This window comes from Ochotona princeps, chromosome 1 (genome assembly GCF_030435755.1).
Source record: "Ochotona princeps isolate mOchPri1 chromosome 1, mOchPri1.hap1, whole genome shotgun sequence".
NCBI classification, from domain to species: domain Eukaryota; kingdom Metazoa; phylum Chordata; class Mammalia; order Lagomorpha; family Ochotonidae; genus Ochotona; species Ochotona princeps.
The window spans coordinates 102,863,217-102,885,035 of record NC_080832.1 but is presented as its reverse complement, the minus strand read 5'-3'; the positions used below and the strand labels follow the sequence as shown (position 1 = coordinate 102,885,035).

The 21,819-nt window shown below is 45.6% G+C and overlaps 1 protein-coding gene across 2 annotated transcripts in view; it reads right to left on the bottom strand.

The window, feature by feature from the left end:
• CLIC5 (chloride intracellular channel 5) overlaps positions 1-21,819 on the bottom strand; it is a 156,534-nt gene that overhangs the window by 5,067 nt on the left and 129,648 nt on the right. For both annotated transcript variants that reach the window (XM_004590415.3, XM_004590416.2), the window contains exon 5: positions 5,928-6,112. In XM_004590415.3, coding sequence (XP_004590472.2) covers positions 5,928-6,112 — 185 coding nt within the window. The remainder of the gene's footprint in view (positions 1-5,927; positions 6,113-21,819) is intronic.

The window sequence follows — 21,819 nt, the reverse complement described above, 5'->3', positions numbered from 1 at the left end:
AAATACACGATCATACCTACCTATGGGGTACATTAAGAAGTTGTCAGCAAAGATGGACTATTACTTTCAAAGCTCAGTATAACACATTTGCAGAAATATAGTTGATGACTAGAAGTATTTTTTTTACCATAAAAAGAGTGCCAGAGATTACATATGACTGTAGAATTACAGATAATTTTGTTTCTTCTTTTCCTTTTCTGCTGTAGGTAGCATTCTCACTTATAGAAGGAAAAAAAATTCCATAAAAAGTAAGTTAGGTATTTGGAATGCTCATGTTACGGTGTGAGGGTGAGCAAATAGAGGCTTCTGTTTTTTCCTGATTTCTTACACTCATACACATATGTACTAGGAGAATTCTGGAAGCACGATGGTCAAGAACATTAGCTCTGAGTCTCCGAGGAGAGGATTTGCAGTCTTGACTCCACTTAAGAGCTGTGAGAGCGTGGACAGGTTACCTAACCTCTCTGAACCCCAACTTTGTAATCTCTAAATTTTAAGTGATACCAGGACCAATGTTGGACTAATAAATTAGTCAACATCCATTAAAAACCTTAGAGGAGAAACTGGCAGACTGAGTGCTCAACGGGCATTCACTGAGATCCAGCCACACTAATTTGTAAGTATTCTCTTCACTGGAGGGGGAAAGGCTGTGCCTTGAATGAGGCCTGTCAGCCACAGCAACTTCTTGGACATGTGACCCGTGCAGTCTCCCTGGGCCTTGTGCTCAGAAGGTCCTGCTCTTGGTTTAATGTTCTGCTGTCAACGTGTGGAAATTCTTAATAAATTTTTAACAAGGAGCTCCTTGTTTGGGCTGGGCATAAGGGCCTGCGTATTAGCTGGTCCTGCCTCCAGCTGTTGGGGGCTGGGGTGGGGATCCTAGAGAGTAGTTTCACCTTTGAGGTTCTGACTGCTGACTCCCACCCTTGCTTTCTTTCGTAGAGAGGGACCCAGCCTATGGGGCAGAATCTTCTCTCTGTGAGAACCCCCTAGATCAGCCCCTTTGGGCTTTTTGCTTCGGTGTGGTGCCACGGATGTGTGCAGTTTCCCAGAACATGGTACTGGGTGGAGATTAGGATGTCCTATGCATATGCTCAGACTTACGCCCAAAGACCCCTGCAGGATGCAGTGTTTCCCTTCCATATTCTTATTACGGCTTTGAATCTCTGTGACAGCTCTGAGCTCTGTTCTGTTCTGAATCACAAAGACCACTTTGGCATCCTGAATCTCCCTCCGTAGCTTGTAAATAGTGTAAGGATGGGAGCCATGGCTTCTTCACTTCTGCACAGTTCAATCATCTCAGTCACAATGTTGATTCAGGATATGGCAACAACAAACATCTCTTCCCTGTGTGCCCTTGTTCCACATGATCCTTTACGCACATTGCAAGATAAAATACTTAAATCTCTTAGCAGCCCATTGGAGAGAAGTCTAGTATGTCCCTTTTGCAGATGAAAAAGTAAAGCATAGAGAGAATGTTGGGTAGGGATTCAATAAATAAGCAGGTGTGTTTAATCTTTATGATCTTCAGTTACATGGATACCAGACAAGGTGTATCTAGTGCTTAGTGTAATGAAATTCCTTAATTTTCCACTGGAGAATCTTGGCTGTGAGCAAATGAAACCTACAAGAGAGTAAGTGACTCAAACAATCTGATACCTGGATATTGATTCACTGTTAATTACTGAGTAATCACTCGTGTGTATTCCAGTGCCTGATTGCTAACCCACACTTCTCACTCACCCCTTGAATGCCCATTCTTGATCCATTACAGCTCATCTCCAGGCTCACCCTCGATTGGTTTCTGTGTGATGGTGGGGCTGGAGATCACATCCCTGCATTGCCTGACAGGCTCTACCTAGATGAGTGCTAGAGTGAGCCTGCAAGGCTGCAGGAAAAGGGTGAAGATGACCTATCCTGTCAGTCTGCACTTCTTGCTAGAAGCAGCTGCTGAGTCCAGGCTGCCAACACTCACGAAGCCAACTTCATCACATCTGCTCGAGAAGGCCAGCACAGGGCAGGGACTCTGCTAACTAGATGGGAGTCTCAGCTGACTGATCCTTCCTCTGACTTTGAACCCCAGTGGCTAGTGGAGCAGCACTCCTACCTCAGGGACCCCAGGCTCAGCTCTACAGCATGCCTCATCTGCCTGGCTCCTGTGTTTCCAAGTTTTCCTAATTCTAACCTCTTTCTTTTCACTTTCCTTGTTCCAGGCAGAGCAACTGCCTCCTTCAAATGGAAACTAGCGGAACATTGTTGCCTTTTCAGTTTTTTGGGTCATAATAATTTTACATTAAATTTTCTCAGTTAAGATAACTGGAAGCCACTCCCAACAGTGTTCTGTCCAACTTCAATGTGACTATCAACCAAAGGTGATGGAGACCAGAGTTTTTTGAAAGAGCACCCAGCAGGAGCAAGGCCAGGGTCAACATACACCACCAGCTCCCAGCCAGTCTCCCCTGTTTGCTGCAAAACGAGAGTGCCTGGGCCCGGCGGCGTGGCCTAGCGGCTAAAGTCCCTTGAAAGCCCCGCGATCCCATATGGGCGCCAGTTCTAATCCCGGCAGCTCCACTTCCCATCCAGCTCCCTGCTTCTGGCCTGGGAAAGCAGTCGAGGACGGCCCAAAGCTTTGGGACCCTGCACCCGCGTGGGAGACCCGGAAGAGGTTCCTGGTTCCCAGCTTCGGATCGGCGCGCACCGGCCCGCTGCGGCTCACTTGGGGAGTGAAACATCGGATGGAAGATCTTCCTCTCTGTCTCTCCTCCTCTCTGTATATCCGGCTTTCCAATAATAATAAAATCTTTAAAAAAAAAAAAAAAAACAAAAAAAACAAAAAAACGAGAGTGCCTGAGATTTGTTCTAGTGCCTGTCTTTGCTCAAGAGCAAATTTACACAGGCAGGATAACCAGGCCAGGAGAGCTCTCTGGAATTTTCCAGAGGATATGAAAGAAGTTCACAGGTAGATGAAGAAATTTATCAAATCATTTAAATAGATCTATAAATATAACTATATAGATAAACTTATTTCATATAAATTTAAATAGATACTTAGCTAAATCGTTTAAGTAGATATATAAATATGCCTACTGGTTGGTAGAGCATATCCATGCTGAAATTTTGTTTTCAAGCTTTTTAGTAGCATAGAAAACTTAGCTTTAAGACAGTGGAAATTCAAAGTTTAAGTCTATGTGTTTGTGTTTGGATCTCTCTTCCTGTTGGTCTCAAGGGCTGAACATGGTCACTGTGCTGGGCCAAGGTGCCAGTGCCACCACACAAGGCCGGCTGAGGCCCTTCCTGCACTTGGGCCCTGGTTACAGAGTGGATTGTTTGCTCATCATTGGCTTGACTTGGGGAGAACCAGAAGGGAGCCAGACTATGAAAGTTCAAACTTAGCTCTCGGTGAGTGCCCACTTCAGAGCACCCCAGTGTTCGTGGATGGAGATGAACCTGAATGTGAGCCAAGAAAACACACAAGAGCTTGAGGGCAGACAGTAAGGATGCACTCACGTGGATCTGACACTCACAGGATTTTCTGGCTCACATTCTCAATTTACTCTTTCATAGAAAACAGTTCCTACAGCCCAGATTTAGTTTTGCTGTGTGAAGCCAAACTGCAGGCCCAAGTTGGCTACCCCTTTGATTTCTCTGCACTGTGAGGTTTGCTATGTCCCTGGAATCTGACAAACTGGATCAGCAGAAATCCAAGGAGATGGTGGAAGAGCCCCAGTCTTTGTTCCTTCTTTCTGATTCTCAGCTTCTTCAAGTGCACAATCCACTGAACTTTCTACATGGCTAGGGTCTTAACTTATCCACTTAGTTCTGGAAAGAGGTGAAGCAGTCCTACAGTGATGCACAGGCCTGGGAGATCAAATGGCTCTAGAGTAGACAGTCAAAGCATGCTTGAGATGGAAGGGAGAGAGGGAAAAAAGCAAAATTGTAACCCACATCCTTTCTTGTAGACACCACAAACATAAATTCCAAAGAAATCAACTAGCACAGGCTGCTAGTTGGTGGCAGAGACAGAACCAGAACTTGGGCCTCTTGGTTATGTCATCTGATACAGCATGATTGAACTGGAATTATGTCATCTCTAAGGAACTACTTATTCCTCAGGGAAAAGAGAATAACAGAGGCTTTGGGGGATGGACATGCAGTAGTTCATAGCTTCAAAGAGACATAGCTTGACTAGACCTATAAGTGACAATTGGCATGTCCTACAACCCCTAGTAAGTTCAACCTAACAGGCTGTATTTGCCCAATCCATCAGTACATGATTTCTTCCCAAATTACATCTCTGCTCAAGGCCCATGAGAACATCAGTGCACATATAGCTGAATGCTCTCAGCTCAAGCTGGAGTGTCCCTCTGATTGGAGAGAAGCCTACATTTTCAGTTCCATGTTTCAGCTGAAAAATAACAAAAAAATTCATGGAATGGAAAATAATTGGATCTCAAAAGTAGATACACTAGGAGATTAAGCAATCGACGGATGAGTGTTTACTAACGAGTCATTATGTACCCACTCTCACAACTTGGAGAAGGTTTAGTCCTCACAGAGTGTGTTGCCTGACTGACATAAAGCTACAGACAAGGGTACAAGCACAGAGCAGTATGATGAGAGAACCTCATTTGATTTCTCTCTAGGCTCGTGAGGTCAGGAGAAGACGTGTTAATTTAGAAAACGGAGGGGTGTACAATAAGCGTCTTCAAATGAGATGAAGAGCAGAGGTGCTCTTTCTTGCTCCGGAGAACACACAGATGAGTGGGAGTAGTTCATAGATCCATGAACCATTATTAATTAATAGTTTTATTAATCAGCTTGTGCATCTTTTGTCCTTCTCTCTGTAAATCTGACTTTCCAATAAAAATAAATAAAGCTTTGAAAAAAAATAATCAACTTATACAAAATGGTAGGAGCAGTGCGTCAGGCAATGAATTCATTATCATCAAAAACGAGCAATCACAACTCCAGTCTGCCGCAGACAGAGCAGAAAGCTGTGGGGCAGGAGACAGTGGGTACGATCTCTGTACTTCCATCCACCCTAGGATCATTGTGAGTGAGACAATGACATTGTGCATTGCAGGTGGTCAGTGAGTGCAATGGCAGTTAAAAAAAAGGTGACATCATGGGCCCGGCACAATAGTGTAGTGGTTAAAGTCCTCACCTTGAACGCCCAGGATCCCATTTGGGCACAGGCTCTAATACCGGCAGCCCTGCTTCCCATCCGGCTACCTGCTTGTGGCCTGGGAAAGCAGTCCAGGATGGCCCAAAGCCTTGGGACCCTGCACCCATATGGGAGACCCCGAAGAAGCTCCAGGCTCCTGGCTTTGGATTGGCTCAGGTCTAGCCATTGCAGCCACTTGGGGAGTGAACCATTGGACGGAAAAACTTCCTCTCTGTCTCTCTTCCTCTCTGTATATTCACCTTTCCAATAAAAATAAATAAATTTTTAAGTGACATCATGTCTTGCAGGCTCTATTTCTCCAGCTGGACAGCTGAGGAAGACGTGCATACACTGGGGTTGCTAGAGGAAGACAGGCCTGTGCTCCAAAGGGACACGGGACTGCTGGTATGTCCAATAGAGGTGGGAGAATAGGCCAGTGGAAACCTATGAGGAACAGACCTTTAGGGTACAAGACCAATGATGGCAACTAGTTTATTTTGAACCCCTACAATTTGCCAGGGACATTCACACAACATCTACTCTCCTAGCAAACCTAGAATACACTCTACATGCCTGTTTTACAAATGAAAACTAAATCTCAGAGAGATTAGGGAGCCAGCAAGCAGTGAAGCCTGATGGTAGATCCCTACTTGTCTGAATTCAAATGCCAGGCTTTGACCCCCTAGCTGCTACTGCCCTTAACTTGAACGCATGGGTGATAAGCATGTATCTCACAAGCAAGTGTTGGTGGGTGGAGCCCTCTCACCTTGACCACATGGAGTTTGGGCAGCAGATTGCAGTCAGCCAGGGTCAGCTCGTCTCCATCTAGGAACTTGCGTCGGGACCCCTTGTCTTCCTCCCCATGCATGTTGGCATCGATCTCCTCTGGCAGAGGTGTGTTCAGGTAGTCATCCAGTTTCTTCAGAGCTTTGGTCAGGCCTCTCTCGAGGGCTAGCATGGGGTAGCAAAAGAAGTGCCTTTAGTTAACTGTTTGACACTGGGTGCAATCACAGTTCTTTGAGCACAGTGGCTTCTCTTGAAGCTTGCCTGCCCATCACACTGCTGGCTCACCAAATACAGCAGAACTTCTGCGGCCATCACCTGGACTGAGGAGAAAGATATTTAGAAGCAACCACTAACCAAATCAACTAACCTTAAGTAATCTTTTAAATATATTATATATATGTATGTATATATATATGTATATATATATATATATATATGTATACACACACACACACATACTCAAAGGAACTTCAATAAGTGTGTGGGAAAATAGAATTTCATTGTGATAAAAACTGTTATAATTTTTTTTTTACTGATTCATGGAAAATGTGCACTATGAAAAACCGTATCGGTTTTTAACTTTTTGTTCAAAACAACAAACTCCTACTTTAGCTTCCATGGATCTTTTTGTAGCACATGTGTTTGTGTGTGTGTACAAATACAACAATTAGGTTATATGTCAAAGTTTTCTTCATGTTTCTCTTTAGCAGATGCAATAATAATAGACAACTTTGGTTTTCTTATTTTGCACATCAGTACTTTGTCGCAATCCTAAAATGAACCCATACAGATGTAAAACCCATACAGATGTACTAAGATGGAGACAGTCACCAGTTTTCTCTGAAAGCATTAATCATGCCCACCTCCTCCTGAGAATGGCAGGAACAAGGCCTACAGGAAATGATGCAGGAAAGAAAGCAGGCCCAATCGGTGCGGCCCCCTGAAAGCAGTAGGCACCAGGAGTCACACTTAGGTTTAATGTAGAGAAAGTTCTCTAAAACTCAAAACTGTTGCAAATGGAAGGACCAGGACACCAGGCAGTAAGCTCCACTGAGAGAGGGCAATTACAGCTGTATGGAGACCTGCCACAGATGCAGCTCCAAGTAGGAAAACCCAGAGCAAGTCTTGTCCCACTGATTATCCACCAACTTATTCATGAAGACACATGAGCAGAACAAAACACCCAAAAGGATAACTGTGGGAAGTCACTGTCACTTGCATCATAGCCTGAACATAAAAACTTTCCATTTGAGGGTGGAAGTGCAGTGGTGTGGACGATCACTGGCTGGGCCATTGCCCACCACCTGTGTGTCATTAGCCCCATCTCTGGCAGCTGTTTTTCCATGCTCTGGTTTGGAGCCTGACATTGAGACCCTGGGAGTTGATCTTGATGTTCACTTGAGCAGATGCAAGGGTGATGTTGCTTTCCGGAGGAAAGACTGAGAGGATCACATTGTGGTTCAGATTTTCCCAAACGGGCCTTCCATGAGCCACTCCTCACATAACTTGCTTTTCTCTTTTCATAGAAGAAAGTTTGTACTAGACAACGGAGTGACACCAGCCCAAGATAAATCAATGGAACGCTGACTGGAATGCTTGAAAGACAACTAGAAGTTCCTTCTCCCCGGTGTGGCATTTGAACTCATGCTTCACCATCTGCTTTGTGTTTCCAGTTTAGAAGAATGGAGCAAGCAGGGCTGGGAACAAGGCTTGAATTCCCCTTGGTGATTGTCTAGACAGGGGTGGGATTATGAGACCATTCAAGGGCAATGGTAGAGGGTGGGTACTAACCAATGCTTATTATGCTTCTCTCCCTGGAACACTTGCGATTTATACTGTTTACTTGCTTAATCGAATTTCTCTCTCCCTCTCAGTTATGACAATTATGGAACTTTTTATCATAATGGAGAAAGGAAAAAATCAAAGAGAACATGTTAAAATTTGACCAAGTAGCAACATTCAAGGGATACGCAAAAAACCAAACCAAACCAAAACAAACAAACAAACAAAAAAAACAGCAGTTTTCAATAAAGCTCACAGAATATGTGTGTTCTTAGATTTCAAGTCTTAGGCATCAAGATGAACTTACATTTTAAAAGAGATTTATTTATTTGAAAGGTAGAGTTACTGAGAGAAGGAGAGACAGATGGGAGATCTCTTATCCACTGCCTCACTCTCCAAATGGCCACAATGGCTGGGGCTGGGCCAGGCTGAAGCCAACAGTTAGGAGATTCATTGGGATCTCCCTCTTGCATACAAGGGCACAAGTACCTTGGCTATTGTTTGTTGCACTCCCAGGCAGACTAGCAGGAAGCTGCATTGAAAACACAGCAGCTGGTACTTGAACTGACATCCTTTTATAATGGCTTAACCTGTTGCACCAAAACAGCAGCCTTAAATTCTATTTTTCATGAACTTTTTAAATAGGCACATAAAGTCATATAAGACACTATAGGTTCTAATCCCAAGAACCCCGGAGGGATCTGAGCAGACACCAGCAAACATCTATCCTCAAGGCCCTGGAACTGGTACTATTACCCTGAAATTTGGTAAAGTAGCCTGAAACAGTGACTGAAGCTTCCTAGAAGATTTGTGAATGAAGGTTAACATGTCTGTAGTGATCCTGTGAAATATGAGGATCAAGTTGGTCAATGGGAGCATGCACCCTATCATGTAGGACACCACATGGGCATGTTATGTGGATGCTGTCTGGGTATCGGACCCATTGCTTGTGTCTGTGAATCTTTGTTCAGGAATGTGGAAGCTGCAGTTGGTTATAATCACGGTAGAGAGAACAGAAGATGAGGCCATGCGGCCTGAAGCTAACCTGTGTTTAAATCTTAACTTTGCCCAGAGTGGATTTACTGTCTGGGCTGCTGAGGCTTAAGCTTCAAGGTCCCTTAATTGCCTGGGACTCTTCCAAGGCCTTGGACATGAGTTTTAAATTCCTTGTTTGTACTGACTGTATTAGCTTCAGACCCCACAAAGTCCTCAATATGCTATTGGGTGATTGGCACAGTGGTTGAGACACTGCTTGGAATGCCCATGATGCATATCAGAGTGCCTGGCTCTACTCCCAATTCCAGCTTCCTGCTAATTCACATCCTATGAGGCAGCCTTAAGTAATGGACTGGGTAGTTGGAACCCTGGCACCCACATGGGGGACCTGGGTTGAGTTCCTAGCTGAAGCTGGGTTTTAGCCTGGCCCAGACTTGGCTATTGTGGGCATCTGGAGAGTAAACCAGTAGACAGGCTAGGAGATAGAATAATTCTTCATTTGTCCTGGCACTTAGGTATGACCTTGGGCAAGTTTCTTACCTTCATTGGGCTTCTCAATAATAAGTGATTTTGAACTTAGATGAGAGAAGGGGAGTGTTGGATTCAGCGCCTGCCCCATCCAAAGACCTCAGTCACTGACAGTTACTCCCTTGTGTGGCCAAATGTGGTGGTCAACTCGAGATCTGTCCCTCGCCTCATACTCATTGCATCTACTTATGAATGGGATCAGGTTACTCATAACAATTCTGAGGCTCCACAGAGAATGGGAGGTGCAAATGAGCTCCATGTTCCCTTTGGAAAGTAAAGCTACTGTTACTGTTCTTAATGACTTCACATGCAGACCCAGGCCTCTGCCTTGCACTCTTGGGACCCTCCTTAGTGACAAACCACACTGAGAGGCATGCCCAGTAGGATGCTGACACAACCCAGCTGGCTGCTTAAGCCAGTCATAGAATCAACTCACAAGTGGCAGCACCCACCTATTCTCTGCCAGCTGTTATCCCTCCTTGTCGCTGACTCATTCCTCTCACCCTGGCTTGACCTGCCATCCACAGAACCTAATGATCTCTTCTGACTGATGGCACCAGTTTGACAGGGATAGTCAAGCTTTTTTGCTCTGGTGAGAGGGGTGTGAAAAGCAGCAGAGTGAAAAGATGATGCTAATTTCATGTTTGTATTTGAACCCCTTTCTTCCCTGAGCAGCTGCCTGGGATAACACAGTACAGCAATTGAGCCTGGGACCAAGGCACGAGAGACTTGCGAGTGCTAACATTCTCTGACGTGATGGATACCTGGTTCTCTAGCTTCTTTCTTCCCCACTGTGCCTCTCCTCCCAGAAAGATTTATTCTGCACCACACACAGATGCACCGGGCAAGTCTGTGATGAGGAAACTGGGGGAATAGTTCATAAATATTCTCAGCCATATGCAAACAATCTCAGATTTATTTTTCTCTTTTTTAAAGAGGAAAAAAATCCACCCATTCCATGATCACTTCCAGATTCATTGAGGTTGATATTACATAAGACCCAATATTGTTTTCTCATCGTAGAGAAATAATGACTTGGAAACGGCAATTTGAGCTAAGAAAATAATATACTCTTACCAGGGCATGGAAGCTGACTAGGGACCAGGGAGCCAGACCTAACCAGTTTCCAACAAGCCCCTGCATGCATGTCTCTGCTCTGGTCTGCTGGCAGCTCCTTGCTACACAGCTACCAAGGAACACGAGGCTGGAAGAAACTCAGGAGCTCAGCATTCATGTGGAGAGGAGCAGATGCAAAGGTGATCAGAATAGCTTTGAGGACCCAGGCGGCCACGCTCGCGGTGTCTCCTGCATGGTGTTTCTCTGGCAGTTACATGTGTGGGGAAAGAAGAACTAGAAGCCCTGACTACTGTCTGCAGCCTGGATGGGCATCTCTTCCATTATGTCACAGGGAAGGAGGCGGGGAACATTAGGCACCAGCCCCAGCTCAGCACCCCTGCCCTGATTCATTCCTTCCCTGGCTTTAGTTCCATGCCCGGCAGCAGCCAGGTAATCCACTCACTCTGCAGCTGGAGGGAGCCTAGGAGGGTCACACCACCATTGTTCAGATGCACTGAGGCTGTGTAGGAGAGTGGTTCCACATGCTCATGTCCTGAGCCTGGTGCACACGCTTGTGCAAGAGCACACATTACTGAATCTGCAGGCTGTTCACCTGCTCCTGGGATGCACAGCAGCAGGGTGCCTCCCCTAACTGAACTGCTACAGTCTTTCACACAAGCTGTCAACTCCTGGCCAGGGGGCAGAAAACAACTGTGATTCAATCTATTCTGGATCATAATCCACTTCAATGTAACTATCTCAATAGTCCCTCTAGAGCACTAAGCCTCTTTGGCACAAAGTGCTCAGTTTTTCAGAAAGCCAGCTTCCCACTGGGTCAGTAGGGCTGGGGTGTAGAGGGGACTGTGGTTAGTAGGAGGAGTTGTCTGTGTCCTGATGGCCCTGGGGGAGCTAGGAGTTCTGCAATGTAGTAGTGTAAGGCTTTGGGAAGCTAATACAAGTGTTGAATCTCCTGTGCTATACTGTTCCCTAGAGTGACCACTGGGATGATGAGCCTAGATTGGGGGTCACAGGTGGGATGCTTGTCTCCCTGCAGCATGATAGAGCAAAGCCAAGGCATTGCATCATACAAGGCTCCTAAACACATCAAGTTGGCTCACTTCTCTGCCTCTGTGTTCTTCATCCCCAAGTCCCCAAGCCACCAAGATGGCCTTCCTTTTAGTGTTTCCCAGTTAAATCAGCCACAGAGCAGTAAAGAGCTCAGGCTAGATACACAGACAGAATGACCACTTCCACTCTGTGGGGTGGGAAAAAACCAACAGAGCAAAGAATTTAGAAGATGCTAATAGTTTAGCTACTGTCTCTTCAAAAACCTTATTTTGAATATCAGAATCTGAATGCTGAGTTCCTCTTTCTGTTTTACAATTAATTCTGTCTACCTAAATCGGAACCTCTTCCAGGTCAGTGGATGCTTCAGACACATCAGAGTCATGTACACATTAAGCAAAAGAAAAATAGCTTTAGAAAATTATCTTTCTTATTTAAGTTATGAACAAATCTGGGATTTCCAAACAGGACTTTTAGATTCCCAAATTTAAACTTCTTTTACTCTGTAAGACCATAGCTGGGTGACAAACTTGTCCCATTGTTCCTTGGGTAGCCATATGGCCTGAAACATGCCACATGGCCTTTATACACGCTTCATCCCATGAGAAGAGAAGCTTACCCTCTCATGCCCTATGTCCCTTTCTGATCTTAATGGTCAATGTCAGCTACAAGTTTCAATACTTTGGCGACCATGCCGGGATGCAGCAGGAATTACCCCTGTGTAGAATCTGCCATGACTCTTCTCCTCACTTGGCAGCAGCATAGGACTACTCTGTGTGAGTTCTTGGGGCCCATGCTGTCACATGACCTGGGTGACAGAGTAACATCTGGACAAAAAGCGAGGAATCAATTTGAGTTTTGCCTTTTAAGAAATAGGCATCCAGATACTGAGAAACATCAGAGGACTGAGTAAAGATTTTACTTTCTACCTTCTCATTTGAGATCACGTCAGAGTAACCAAAAGGAAAAGTTCAGCTGTGATTTGAGGGAGAGCATGCAGAGATCTCTCCAGCCCCAGGTCCTGGAGAATGAAGAACGCCGGGGAAACGAGGAGGTGCGGTCCACATGGGCAGGAATGTGGGCGCTGTCTGAAAGAGCACCCTTTTGAGGCGAGACAAGTGTGACCTAACAGGACTTGGAGATCCTTGCATGCTCAATTTTATGATAAGTAATGCAAGAAACATGATGGTCTGTATTCCTTTTCAGGTTGGGAGACTTTTCTTCATTGCACAGCTCTTTAACAAGAGATTAAGATGGATCAACTGTAGTCAAGTTACGTGAGAATGAATGGCTAAAGATGAAATTGTAAAGCAGGTGGAGACTGGGGTCCTTTCATTTGCATAGATCCTTCCGGAGAACATAACAGGTAGCAGAGTGGTCCTCATGGCCTCTGTCTGTCAGAGCCATGTCTGCACCAGGTTCCCACACCACACCGAGTCAGAAAAGGCTACAGGGTTTTAGATGATGGGAGAAGAAGACTTTCCTTTCAGCTTGCCATTGCAACTGAGTTCTCTGGCTGTGTTCATCTGTCACTGAAATCTCCAAAGAAGGCTCAGTGCCTCAAACTTGCCCGTGAGAACTCTCATTGTGGCAAAAAGGATGTCCCCGCCCAGGGCATGCTGCAGACTTGGACTTTAACCTGCCTTGCTTTGGGTGGTTCACAGATTGCTGCTAAAGCATTTTCTTCAGAGCTGCTGAGTGGGGTTGAATAAACAATAAATAGGATTATCGTTACAGTTTTAGAGCATGTGACTGAAGAAACCAAGGAGTGAAAGACCAGAGTACATGGATCAGCTCAAGACAGAGGTGAAGCTTTTCTGTACATCCTAGAACTTTCTAGGTCCAGAGACAATCCTAACAAGCTCACAGGAAGACGCTGACCCCTGCATTTCCCAGAAAACTGGGGAGAAGGGGTCCTCCAGTTGCCTGGTATCACTTCTGTTGGTCAAGTGACAGTGTCGCTAAGCTGCACAGGTGTGTTGGGTTTTCTAGGTCTGACAGCTTGGAGAATCTGTGATCGTCTTTGGCATTAGGACAGGAGCACAGACTTGGTCTTGTGGCCAGAGAGGAGGGTGTTGTCAAGTAGGTCCTGGCTACAAGATCTCTTAGACAGAGAGCAATGCCAAGGCCTCTCTCTCTAAGCTCTGGTGAAAACAAGGGCAATAATCAGACCATCAGAAGTGTAGGAGGATGCAAAAAGCAAGGATGATATCCACACATCCCATGCTGCTCCTGCACACTGTGTGCTGGGCTCAGAGTCTGTAGCATGTACCACTGCAGGTATTATTTGTTCCAGATGGGACTGAGTCCTTGGATGGAGGAGGTAAGGGGAATTAAGGGATGAACTCCCATGGTTCTTTTTAGTAAGAGTTCAGTTAACTATTCCTTACACCAAGGAAAGACTTCACATCTTACTCTATGATGGATCCCAATTTAACACAATGTTAGATACCTCCCCTGTCTCGTTCTTTTGGTGAGAGAATCACTGAGTGAATGGGACACTTTCTGATATAGACATTTTTTTTTCATGGAACTCAGGGACTTTTCTTTAAGAAAGAGTTTTCCATAAAGCTTATTTGCCAAGCTATAGGGAACCCTGTAAAGAAACATCTTTCTGATAAACAGCAAGAGTAAAATAGATGCACACATATAAAAGGTAGAAGCCTTTGGTAATTACTTGGTTGTGTTTAAAAGCTCGGCTGAGCAGTGGGCATTGGGTACAGTGGTTGAGACCCCAGCTAGGATGCCAGCATTTTATTTTGGAGTGCCTGAATTTGAGTCCTGGCTCTGCTTCCAATTCCAACTTCCTCCTACTGCTCACCCCAGAAAAGCAACAGCAGTGGCTCAAGTGCTTGGGTTATTGCCCCCCACCTGGGAGTCCCAGACTGAGTTTCCTGCTCCTGGCTTCAGCCCAACCCCACCGTGTCTGTCTCAGATTTGTAAGGAGTGAAACAGCAGATGGAAGATCCCTTGTCTGTCTCTGTCTGCCTCAAAATAATAATAATAATAAAAAAATCAGCATGATTTTAAGAATGAGGACTATGATCTACCTTTCATACAATAGATTATTATTGTTGTTTAAGTGGGAGGGGAGGATGTGTATAACAGAGACAATTTTATATCCAGGTAATTGACTAAGGCAAAAGCCATGATACGGAAAACGCAAGTTTATCACTTGGGTTTTTAAATATAAGTTTCCTTCTGTGTATACAGCGCGTACCACGTATGTTTCCGAAATGTTTATAAATCAGCAGAAGAGAGAGAAACGAAGGAACAAGCCTCTGGAGCCAGCAAAAGGAGGAAATGACAGAAACTGGCCAGGACAGGAGGGAGCCAAGGAGCTGGCAGCATCAAGAGGGAATGTGTTCCTGATTAGGGAACCCAGGCCTGACTTCAGCCGTGGGCCGGTAGCGACCCCTTCTGGCCCAGCTTTGAGTTAAGAACGCTGGTGCATCGTCCAGGGAACAAGCACGTGTGTTTTCTATTAGGCTTTCCAGAAACTCATAAATGGTTGTAAAACCCATTGTGCTAATAGAAAGAACGACATAAATGCTGACTGAGGCTATTAATGCCGGTTGTAGTTTATGTAGCAGACTGAATCAGGCTGAAATCTGTGAGGTTTTTATGGCTCCTTTCTAACAGGTTATTTTTTAACTATGAGGCCGTAGATTCGATTTACTGCGGATGTTCAAACACTTGGAACAAGCTGGTCAAGGGGGACTCCAACTTTATGGTCATCTTGTCCAGCATTGGGACCTGGACACTTTCTCAACCCTCCCTTCTTTCAAAAACCAAGGCTGCAGCAATTTAACCACATCTTGTCTTGCTTCATCCTCAAATGACCACATGTTTTATACAAGAACCATTTGCAAATTCAAGAGCTTCTAGCTGCCCCTTCAGCTCTGCATTTAAATAATTGCTGGTTCGGGTGATTCTGTGGCTATCCCATGCATTTCTTCCAGTTGCTCTTCTTCCTTTGTGAAATAAGTATGCATTTGGTGTCCCCTGTGGGTCAGCTTCAGTGCCCCTCATCCCTTGTGGATTTCTGGGCCAGCTCTGTGTTGGTGAAGCTGAGCACTGCGGATTTTTAGGGACACACACATGGTAGTCATTCCATGAGCACTCCTTGCTTTATGAACTGATCTGGTCACAGTTTCCTAAATGACCTGCTCTCATTTAAAAACTCAGCACCACATGCATTATACATAATGGAGTACATTAAATGCATAATGAACACAGGTCAAGGACACAGGTCGTGGGACCTGCTGCCTGGACTGGGATCCTGACTGGGACACACAGGATTGAATGGGCTGCTTATCTACCCGTGTCTCAATTTCTCCTTCTGTGACACAAACATTGTAACACAGTGTCTCTTCCAGGGTTGCCGGCAGGAATCCTTGCCCATAGGGGTCTGGAGCTGGCTGGCGTGCAGTCAGTGGCGGTTGAGTGTGGTGTGGGATGCTGCTGCCTCCTGGGCATGAAAGCTGAATGAGAACTTCATGGCAGCCATGCAAGAACAGCGTGGCTCTTGCCTCTGGCCTGGCTTGTCAAAACCTGGCCTGGCCTGTCCTCTGTTGAAGGAAGGCAAGCCTTCTCTTGCATCTCAGGAGTGCTAACAGGAGCAGGGATTTCAGCTGTCACTGTGTTTCTGCTACAGTCAGCCTTCCTCTTGAACAGCCCCGACACAGGGCAGCCTTACAGTCCGGGGGTGACTGCTACCTTTTCAAAATTCCCCGGACCTCCCTTGCACTGGCTGAGAGCAGCTCTCTGGCAGCCTTTGGTGGCCTCTACGGAGGGTCAAAGTCTTGGTGAGAAGCCAGCTGTTGGGGTTTTTTTTCCTTGCATGGCTCTGTGTGAGTTTGTGTCTTTCCAAGTTTGAAGCAAGACTGCAACTAGTGTGCAAGTTTGTGTTTCTGTTTCCCGAAACCTAGGAGGGGTGATGCCCACCCCAAGAGAGAATCTCAACTGCTGTGTTTTTTACATGTCTGGACAAGACATTCTTCACCTGGGTTCGGGGAAAAGATCTTAACTTCAAGGTGGATGACATGCAGGAGTTTATTCTCCCCTTCATGACTACTACCAGGAAATACTTGAATATTTTTCAGGGTAACAAGGGGCCCAGACAACAATACTCATCTTTCCATACTTCCTGCTACAAGAAACTAAATGCCTGAGTTTTGGCTAATGAAATATAAAGAGATTTATCAATAGGCTTCTGGGAAAGCTAGGGCAGATGCTGCTGGCACTGCCTGGAACTTCGATCAGATGTCTGGAGGGGGAACAACTACCCTCTGACATGAGGATAATAACTACACTACAGACAGAAAATCAGGAGCCCAGGGGAGGTGGAGTCATGATTTCTTTAAGCAGCTACATGTGCCTGGAACATTCCATTCTCTGGACTTGTTATGTGAGAAAATCAAACTCCTACTAATAAGTAAACATTTATCAGGAGTGCTTAGAACAGAGCATGGCACATACTAATCTGCTATTTAGGTTTTTGCTGAGTAAGGTAAAATAAATATTTGCTTTAGCTGCTGTAATAAAAATTGCTGTTGTGTACAGCCAAATGCAACTTTTGCCGATACACCTGGTATTGCCAATAGTTCGTTCCGCTTTAATGACAGCACCCTGTGCGGCGCTTGTTTTGGGATAAATATTTGGTGAAAGAATGAGCTTTACAATGGGGTTGGAAGAGAGACAAGAGGCCCTGAAATCATATGATGACCCATCTCCATGTGCTACAAACCTCATGCTGATGGCTCAGAGGCTCTGTAGCGGCTGGCTGCCTTTGTGCTAGGATAGCACTGAGCTCTGGGGATGATACAGGGATCCTCCTCTTTTGACTTGGGTTGCCCTCCCCTGCGTCCCAGCCTCTGCTAGCAGAATCACAAGGGAACATAGTTCACCACTAACCTCCCCCTCTCTGTTGAGTGACACAGTGGTGACGCTGAAGTAGGGCCAGACCTGGGCAGCATGGTGAGTGACACTTGACTCTGGGAGTTCCTTAGTGGGAATAGAACATGGGTAAACTGTCAGAGCAGACCTCAATGGCGTGTGGCCACAGCAGAACTGGCTGCTGCCATCGCCTAAAAAGTCACATGGCATAGTCGTCCCCTGCCTGGCATATGCAGGAAGCAAGAGGTTCTGGACCTGGGCATGGAGAAGCAGAGCTTGTATGATCCAAATCCTTCAAGGTTCCTTTTGCCAGGGTTCCTAGAAAAACAATTTGCCTTCTGGCTTCCACACTTCCAGCAGAAAGAATCTGAGAATTTAACCTCCTGTGTTTTCTGACTCTTGGTGAAGTTTAACACCCAAATATAATTTTCCTTGAATGTACTTGTAAAAATAAAGGTAAGAAGAAAAATACCACTTAAGTAAACACCAGCACCACACTGGCAACCTTAGTGAGGAGAACAGCTCAACTTTTTAATGCTTGCCTGATTGGGTCTAAATGAGGTTTCTCTTCTCTTTTTCTTTCTTTTTTTGTTTCACCATGACTTTGATTTCATACTCACACAACAGATTGGAAAAGCATCCTATATTCTTGATTGAAGGATAATTTTAGACATGGAACGTCATAGGCTTTAAATGGGGATGGGAAAGCCTAAAAGAAGATGATTCAAAGGATGAAGATTTTTAAAAGGTTAGGGCATTATATGGGGGGAATCAGGAGCGATCCTGACAGCCTCTTAACAGGAGGTCATGCGCATGGAGTGGGAGGCGGGACCCCAGAGTGGAGCAGGTGGACAGGAGGAGGCTTGAATCCCAACCCTAAAGACTCCCAGATCCTCACCTAGGACCATCAACACGAGCAACAAGGACTACATCCCAACTGCCAAGGAGACCACGGGGAATAAGAGTGCCTTCGGAGGCTGAGAACTCTGAGGTCACCCACCCCATCCGGATCTTCCACAGGGGATGGAAGAAGTCCAAACCCTGCCGTGCAGGAACCAGTGTCATAGGAACGACAACCAGGATCCCTGAGCGGTCCGCAGAAACAGAAGTACAATAAACTTCCTTCAGGACTAGGGAGGGGAGCTTTCTCTGGTCCTTGTTTGGTTCTGGCTCTGGGTCCCCACCCTCTCTCATAATGACCATCAGGATCGCTCTGGAAACCCCTCAAAACAAACAAACAAATAAACAAAAGACCTAGAATAGATAGAGAACAACAAGGAAAGCTTAGAAGCAGACAGGAAATGGTCAGCATGGATTCACTCAAGCCTCACTAGGTGGGACACAAAGATTAGTTACTCCTCACTGGGGTACTGAGGATTTCTCTGCACTCCCCTCCTAAAACTGTTCTGCACCTAAACTGTTGACACATGTCTTGTTAGAGTTATAAGCCAGCTCAGACCACCCGAAAAACAACCAGGCTTAGCAAAACCATGCTTCAACACTATAAACTGCTAAATACTAAAATGAAAATAGACATGAGACAGCTGAATAGCACCCTGTAGCCATTTTAAAGTGTACAGAACCTGGTTCTATATAAACCAAAATTGAAATGTCAATGAAGAAGTCACAGGCCGTGGTTAGGAACCTGCGTTTTTTTTAACATATTGGTTACTCAATACTATGTCAATTAATTCCGTAACGTTGTAAATTGTTGCTGATGTTATGTTGGGGCTTTTAATTGATTAGGATGATACTCTGCCGGCTCTACCTTCAGACCACAGATGGTTTCCCCAAGAAACCGTTGAACTTATCTGGACAATAAGATGCTGGACTTTATGCTTGGTAAACACTTCCAATGAAGGAATCTCAACTGAATTTGAACTATGGAAATGCAACAAGGTGGAGGAATCCACCATGGGGGGGGAGAGGAGGGGGGAATCCCAGTGTCTATAAAACTGTGTCACATAATGCAATGCAATGTAATTAATAAAAAAAATAAAAGAAAAAAAAAAAGGTTAGGGCATTGTGGTTGGGACCGGAAGTGGGTTGGAGAACATGCCGCTGACTCTGAGGGTCCAGGGCAGGCCCTTCCCCTGTCTCTCGGGTAAAGGACTAGGAAGGTGGGGATGTCTTGAAAGGGTATGGTTTGGCTATGACTCTTTCTTTCATGTAACAAACATTACTGAGCACCTGCTCTGGGTGAGCCACTGAGCTGGCTTGCACGTACCGTACCCTACTGACACTCTTCCTCAGTCCCCGGGAAGCACCATCTTTCTTTTGCTGTCCTGGCTGAGGTGCGTGCGGCCCCCAGCTCCTAAAGGATAGCAGCACTGTTCTCAAGAGCCAACATGTGGATTCAATCACTATTAGCTGAAGGGATAACAAAATGTGCCACGTGTATGTATACACACAGAGAGGAATATTACTCAGCAATAAACAAGAATGAAATTTGATCATCTGTAGTAAAATGATTGGAACTGGAAGACATCATGTTGCGCAAAATGAGTCAAACACAGAAAGACAAAAAGAATCTGTTATCCCTTATATGAGAGGAGCTAAACTTTATGGAAGAAAAGAGAAGCAGGTGCAGAAAGGCTCTCTGCCTTCATTCTGCGTGCCTAAACAAGGGTGCAGACTAATAAAGGCACAAACAGAACGAAGATTAACTCGCAGACACTGCTAGGCCCTGCTGGCTGGGCAGTGGTGCTGGGGACTGTACAGGAGCAAGCTGCACCAAGAAACCACCTCGTGCTTTTTGTGGGCCTTTGCACAAGTCGCTGCTCCTAGAGACGCAAAGTCCTTCCCAGCTGTCACTTCTCTAAAACGTCACTCTCCCTTGACAAGGCATTCCAAGGCTCCTCTTTGAGAACACACGCATGTGCTCTGAACACAGGCAACACACAAGAGGTCTGCGGAAAGTTCATGGAAAGGCATACGAAAACCACGAAAGCATTTCAACATTTTTTGCACTAAAACAAATGTATTTTTAAATTCCATTTCCGTGAACTCGTGCAGGTGTCTTCTACTCGTGTGTCGGTAGCCTGTGTGTTCTTACGGTATCCGTTCCAGCGACTGGAACCTTTTCCTCAGAAGATTCCAACACATTTTCAAGACATCACGTGCAGCTACTAAGACCTAACAAAACGGAAAGCAGCGCTCCGTGCTCTTCATCCTCAACCTGTGCTTACGCTTAGCTGGTGAGGCTACCCCGGCCCAACCCCTACATAGGTGGCAGGTGCCTTCCTAAGATGGTTTCAGAGACACCCTGAGGTTTTTAAGTCAAAATTTCTGTGTAGTAACTTGTCCCGTGAAAAATTACTCCAAGCTACCTATAAATTCAAAATACCAGACTGGATCTAACCCCTGATTTCAATCCTTATGTCTCTTGCCAAAGGGTTTAAAAGCTGAGACACGCCTGGCAGGTTCTGGCTGGACCCTGGGCTCCACTGTGTCTTTGGAACAATGTTTCTCCATTGCAATGCGTTCTCACCCATCCTGCCTGGACAAGAAAGTGACAAACTGGCACCAAGAATTTCTGCGTTGGGGTGCTTACAGCTTCAGCATCTCCCTTGCACTTAAAATTCAGCTCCAAATCTATTAGAAACGGGGAAATCCATCCACAGGGCAATTTGTCCCAAGTCATTCTCTACTAAGAGTCGGCAGAAGCGTGTGAGAATCCTTCCTGATTGCTGTGTCTGAATCACAGATAACAGCTTTGAATTCAGTCACTGAGGCCATGGTACTCCCAAATGGTAAGACACACTCACACCCACACAGAACTGAGGCGGCCCAGACACTACTGGGCTTGGCGGCACAGCCTTGGGACCCACAGTGTGCCCCTTTGCTAACGGAACTGCATGACAGCAACTGTATTCAAGCTGATTGATCTGTGAGCCTGTTTATTTAAGGAGGTACAAGTGTACTTCAAAAAGTTCATGGAAAACTGGAAAGAAAACAGTTGATTTTGGTGCTGGAGATGTGATATGCTTTGCTGGTACATAGAAATGTCAGAATAACACACACTGCATGCGTGTGTGTGTGTGTGTGTGAGACATGCACTAAGACAAGAGGTGACATTTGTGCAGAATAAGGATGGGGTGGTCAGAGGTGAAAGGGCAGTTAATTTGGTATGCAAATGAGTCCCTTAATGTTCCTTTGTCCCCTAGGACTAGATCAGAGTGCAGCCAAGGCCAGGAGAACTCCTTCAGGTCAGACAGTGGGAAATTCCAGCCCCTGGAATGGTGTTGGTGGTCTCTGCTCGGCTGCAGCCAGCAGGCCACACAGCAGAATTCCACTAATGAATTCGCCCACCCAGGCAGGATCCACCTTCTACCCCGCCTTCTCCTCCCCATTCAGCACGCAACCCCACCACCAGCTACCAGCCACAACTGCACAAGGATTTGCTTGGAAAACAACATTTGTTACATTAGAAATTGCAAGAGCATCTGCCTCAAGAAGCAACCCAATCAAAGCGCCCCTGGAGGAGTCCCCTGGGCAGCTCCTGCGAGGTGCAGTGTGGGAGGAAGTTTTGCACCTCCTCCCTCCCA